Here is a 5,985-nt window from a genome sequence, read left to right as displayed (position 1 = left end):
CCGCTTGTTCTCCGAGTTCATTCGGGTGATGTGCATCGATTGTGATTAATCTCGCCTGTTGGCTTGGCACTGGGTTGTCTAGTTAGGGCTCCACGTAACAGCAGACGACTGCGGCTGATAACGCCGAACCTGCGTTACACGTCCACTAGAGCAAGCCCTGGCATTCATTAATTCACACGACTGTTGATGTTTGTGTGTTGTAACCTGATTCCGTATAGCGGTGGGGAAATCTGCGGTCCCTGACCTGAAATCTGGCCACAGGGTTAGGAAAGAGTGTGTTTCAACTGAGGCTCTGTTACTCAACACAGCGCAAGAGAACAGGCAGAGATCCAAACTCTCAACACCTGATCGCCCTAAACCATAATCACATCGACAGAGTTATATTCTAAATTAAAATATAACATCTGATAATATAAAAAAACTGTATATTAATATTTAATTGTTTTATTTTAAATGAATGTATAATTATAGGGTAGAGTGGGGGGGAAACGACCCCATACTGTTTTTCCCAAAATAACCACTAGATAAAGTCAAGCTTAATTACTGTAGTTACTCTGTTCTGAACATCAAATCCTGTTTTTCCATCAAATGCATTCTAGTTGGTTGAATAAAAATATTTGGACTTTATATTTAAAAGTTACCTTAAGTTAGCATCAGCCAACAATATATATTTTTAAATAGGCTGTTTTAATTTTATAATTCATAATTATTGATTATATTCCTTTTTGATTTTAAGCTAAAACTGCCTGTACTCTGATTTTGCTGTAAATGTATAAAGCATTTTAAGCGTTTTAAATGACTATATAACCCATAATATAAAATGATATATAACAAATGTAATCCATATGGTGCCAGAATTCAAGAATATAATTTATAATTGTATCTAATTGTATAAATAAATAAATATTAATACAATTATATATTATAAACTTCTTATATGTATTTTAATATTATATATATATATATATATATAAATTTTATAATTCAACATATATAATTGCAAAGTTTAAAAGAGGCCAAACTTTTAATAAAGTAAAATGATATAACAAATTGTAAACGTATGTAAAAAACTTAATACAAAATATATAAATGCAAAATTTACCTTTACAACATAATAGTGTGGCATTAGATGGTAGTACCACGGTACTTAATAGAATTGCATGGTACCATCATGATGCATGTAAAAAAATAATAATAAATAAATATTTAATTGTAGGCTTAGTTTTTTTTTTAAACAAATAGATCACTTTTTTAATATAATATAATATATAACAAATTTTATACAGGGACATTCAAGATATACAGTTGCAAAGGTTACACTTACAAAATGATAAAGGCATCGGATGGCAGTACCATTGTACTTCACAAAATAGCATGGCATTATATGTATAAAAACAGTGTGTGACATGCTATACTTCATCTAAAAGTATTTAACCGTATTTTGCATAATTCATGTACATGCCGTTTTTATGCGTTTGTATTAACTGAAAGATTACACTGAATATTTGTGCTTCATAGAAATAAAATAGAAAATAAAATAACTCATGCATTCCTGTGTGTACAGTATATTAATTTTATGTATGCATACAATACCCAGATGACCTGTTATGATTCAAAATGTGCAGCGTGCATCCAGAGCACACTGTGTGAGATACTGTATCCCACAATGCAATGCCCTTGACTTGACCTCACAATGTGATGAACACATTTTACTCTTCACACTTTTTTGACAAATGTCGCAGGTCATCCATGCATTTCATCATGCATACAGAAAAAAATCACATACTGTGCACATATTTCATACTGCATTTGTCATTACTCTCATAATGTATTTTTTTTTTTTTTAATAGTAAGCAGTATATAGTGTGTAGTGCGTAGCATGCAGTACGCCAGTATTCCTTTGTAACGTTTATAAACATCATTTTTTAATGTGATACATGGCTCCCTCGGGTGGCTGCTCGGCTGTGCTGCAACTGCGTCTTTAGTGTAAGGTTTCCGAAGCTGTCCGAATGTTCCCGAAGGTTTCCGACACTCGCCGCCAGTCGAGCCAGTTTTTCCGCCCTGTCCGCGTCTCGGAGCCGGGGATCTGCTTCCGTCCATGGCCGTCTTCAGCGGCATCCAGGCTTTATTTACCGTCATTTAACGCGTTCGTTTGGTGTAACGCGCGGCGGATTAAACGCGTCAGATCAGCAGGAGCGAAGCGAAGCGACGAGCGTTTGTTTCTGCGGAGAGGTTTTCACTGCGCTGGACTGAACGGGCCGAACGAGTCCAGAACACATCAGAGCAGATCAGACCAGCAGCATCAGTGTGGATGTGCTGGAGCTCCGCGGCGCGTCTGGAAACATCAGCAGAAGCAGGTGAGGATTCTGCAGGTTCTAGAAATAAACTCATTTTAATATCAAGATTTAGAAGATCCGCTCATTTACATTACATGCGTTTATTTTCTATAGTTTCTTTAATGCATATGGTTTCTATAATTATTTTCTTCTCTCTATAATTCCACTTACATAACACTCGCATTCCTCCAGTTCTTTCATTCTATTCATTCCTTCATTCCACTCCTCCTTTTTACTCTTTCATCTTATCTTCTTTTTCACTTTATTCTTTAATTTCTCCCTTTCATGTGATGTTTTCATCTGCTCTTTCTTTCATCTGAAAGTGTCTGCTGAAGATGAAATCTCTCTCTCTTGCTATAAATACCAGTTATATGTCTATCTCTCTAGCTATCTGTCGTTATAGAGATTTGTCATAACTATATATGTCGTTATATACTGTATACCATCATATCTATCTACCAATCATATCTGTCTGTCTATCCTTATATGCACCTATCAATATCTATCAATGTCTTTCTATCCAATATTATCTATCTATCTGTCTATCTATCATTATATTTACCTATCAATCTCTCTCTCTCATCTTTCTAACATTATCTATCTATCTATCTATCTATCTAACATTATATATACATCTATCTATCTATTATATTTACCTATCAATCTCTCCCTCTCATCTTTCTAACATTATCTATCTATCAATCTATCTATTATATTTACCTATCAATCTCTCCCTCTCATCTAACATTATCTATCTATCTATCTATCTATCATCTATCCATCTAACATTATCTATCTATCTAACATTATCTATCTATTATACCTATCAATCTCTCCCTCTCATCTTTCTAACATTATCTATCCCTCTCATCTTTCTAACATTATCTATCTATCTATCTATCTATTATATTTACCTATCAATCTCTCCCTCTCATCTTTCTAACATTATCTATCTATCTATCTATCATCTATCCATCTATCTAACATTATCTATCTATCTATCTATCTATCTATCTATCTAACATTATCTATCTACCTATCTATCTATCTATCTAACATTATCTATCTATTATACCTATCAATCTCTCCCTCTCATCTTTCTAACATTATCTATCCCTCTCATCTTTCTAACATTATCTATCTATCTATCTATCATCTATCCATCTATCTAACATTATCTATCTATCTATAACATTATCTATCTATCTAACATTATCTATCTATCTATCTATCTATCTATCTAACATTATCTATCTATCTAACATTATCTATTTATCTGTCTGTCTATCTATCTATCTATCTATCCATCTATATCTATCTAACATTATCTATCTATCTATCTATCTATCATCTATCCATCTATCTAACATTATCTATATATCTATCTATCTAACATTATCCATCTATCTAACATTATCTATCTATCTAACATTATCTATCTATCTATCTAACATTATCTATTTATCTATCTATCTATCTATCTATCTATTATATTTACCTATCAATTGAAGCGCTTTACTGCAGCGCAACTCAACCAAATGCATCTTATACGAGATAAATTATATATACACAATATATATAAACTGGCTGAAATGTTTTGAAATCACTTGTACCCTACCTGATCGAAAAAATCACTTTCACTCTGCCTGTGTCAATTTGAGTCTTGTTAAAGATTTAAATCCGTGCCGCCAAGATGCTCCTCTGTCGGTCACGGGTTATGGAAAGTGAAACTTAAATCTATAGGGGTGGTTGGATTTATTCACGCACGTTAAACTATTTATTTGAATCTTCTTTCTTTTCAGATTCTTAATTACAGCATTATTTTAATAGGCTGTATATTAACTTATTGGGAGAAAAACAGTAGTTCTATGTGAAATCAGACATTTCAGCACCCCTATATAGCCAAAATTGCATGATCATAACACCCCGCGAATATTCGACTATGAGATTGGTAGTCGAATCAGGCTCCTCCAATCGAAGCATCGAATCTTAGACTCTTCGGGGTCACCCCTAGTATATACTATATTATTTATAATGGAATAAATTTATAACAGCTCCCTATTTAAAATACTTTGGTGGAGGTGGACAATATGACCAAAATCTTTGCTACCAAAACGTGATAATTCAATCTGAAATGAGTTTTGTCAATATACCAGAATGTATAGAGTTCTAACATTATACAGTGGGGAAAATATTTATTTGATCCCTGCTGATTTTGTAAGTTTGCCCACTTAACAAATAAATGAAGGGTCTGTAATTTTTACGGTAGGTTTATTTTAACGTATAGAGACAGAATACCAACCAAAAAATCCAGAAAAAACACATTATATAAAGGTTAGAAATTGATTTGCATTTCAGTGAGTGAAATAAGTATTTGATCCCCAAGCAAAGCATGACTTAGTACTTAGTGCAGAAACCCTTGTTTGTAAGCACAGAGGTAAGACGTGTCTTGTAGTTGGTCACCAGGTTTGCACACATCTCATCCACTCCTCTTTACAGATCCTCTCTAAATCCTTAAGGTTTCTTGGCTGTCGTTTGGCAACTCAAAGTTTCAGCTCCCTCCACAGATTTTCTATAGGACTGAGGTCTGGAGACTGGCTAGGCCCCTCCATGACCTTAATGTGCTTCTTCTTGGGCCTCTCCTTTGTTGCCTTGGCGGTATGTTTCGGGTCATTGTCATGCTGGAAGACCCATCCATGACCCATCTTCAGTGTTCTGGCTGAGGGAAGGAGGTTCTCGTCCAAGATTTTACAGTACATGGCCCCGTCCATTTGCCTCTCAATGCGGTGAAGTCATCCTGTACCCATAGCAGAGAAACAGCCCCAAAGCATAATGTTTCCAGCTCCGTGCTCGACTGTAGGGATGTGTTCTTGGGGTCATACTCCGATTTCTCTCCCTCCAAACACGGCGAGTCGAGTCAATGCCAAAGAGCTCAATTTTGGTCTCATCTGACCACAGCACTTTCTCCCAAGCCTTCTCTGAATCATTTAGATGTTCATGGTGTTCTTGGGGTCATAGTCAGCATTTCTCTCCCTCCAAACACAGCGAGTCGAGTTAATGTCAAATAGCTAAATTTTTGTCTCATCTGACCACAGCACTTTATCCCAAGCCTTCTCTGAATCATTTAGATGTTCTTTGGCAAACCTTAAACGGGCTGTACATGTGCCTTCTTGAGCAGGATTTCAGTCCATTGCTGCGTAGGGTGTTACCAATGGTTTGCTTGGTGACTGTGAACCCAACTGCCTCAAGATCATTAACAAGCTCCTCCCGTGTAGTTCTGGTCTGTCTATCTATGTTGGATCCAGCAGTCCTATGATTTCATGTACTGTTGTCTTCTGCAGGTTATTTCTACTCGTTTTTCTCAGGGTCAGCAGAGGAAGAGAGAGAGTGAGAGACACAGACGGGCGTCTATCTTTCTCTCTCTCTCTCTTCACCTGCGTCCGCAGCAGCAGCAGGGTCTCTGTAAGGCACTCGTGTCTCTGGCGCAGCTTCTGTCCAAACCATGACGTCACCCCCGTCCCCGCTGGCCTCCCCGTCCCCGTGTCCTCCTCCCCCTCCCTCGCTCCCGTCCTCCCCCACGCTCTCCTCTCCCGCCCCGTCCTCGCTCCCCCTGCAGCCCGCTCTGCCGCCCACCGGAGAGGTCATGATT

At 36.9% G+C, this 5,985-nt stretch overlaps 1 protein-coding gene across 1 annotated transcript in view; it reads left to right on the top strand.

Annotated features, from left to right (window-relative positions):
* Positions 1–1,867: 1,867 nt before the first annotated feature.
* The window catches only part of LOC107753081 (solute carrier family 22 member 17-like), a 14,306-nt gene continuing 10,188 nt past the window's right edge, over positions 1,868–5,985 (top strand). Inside the window, exons 1-2 of the mRNA XM_016569181.1 lie at positions 1,868–2,357; positions 5,678–5,980. Coding sequence (XP_016424667.1) covers positions 5,839–5,980 — 142 coding nt within the window. The 5' untranslated portion in view covers positions 1,868–2,357; positions 5,678–5,838. The remainder of the gene's footprint in view (positions 2,358–5,677; positions 5,981–5,985) is intronic.

Source organism: Sinocyclocheilus rhinocerous, unplaced genomic scaffold (genome assembly GCF_001515625.1).
Source record: "Sinocyclocheilus rhinocerous isolate Xijiao unplaced genomic scaffold, SAMN03320098_v1.1 scaffold1493, whole genome shotgun sequence".
NCBI lineage: Eukaryota > Metazoa > Chordata > Actinopteri > Cypriniformes > Cyprinidae > Sinocyclocheilus > Sinocyclocheilus rhinocerous.
The sequence above is the reverse complement of the archived record's forward strand: the minus strand, read 5'-3'. Positions and strand labels throughout refer to the sequence as shown.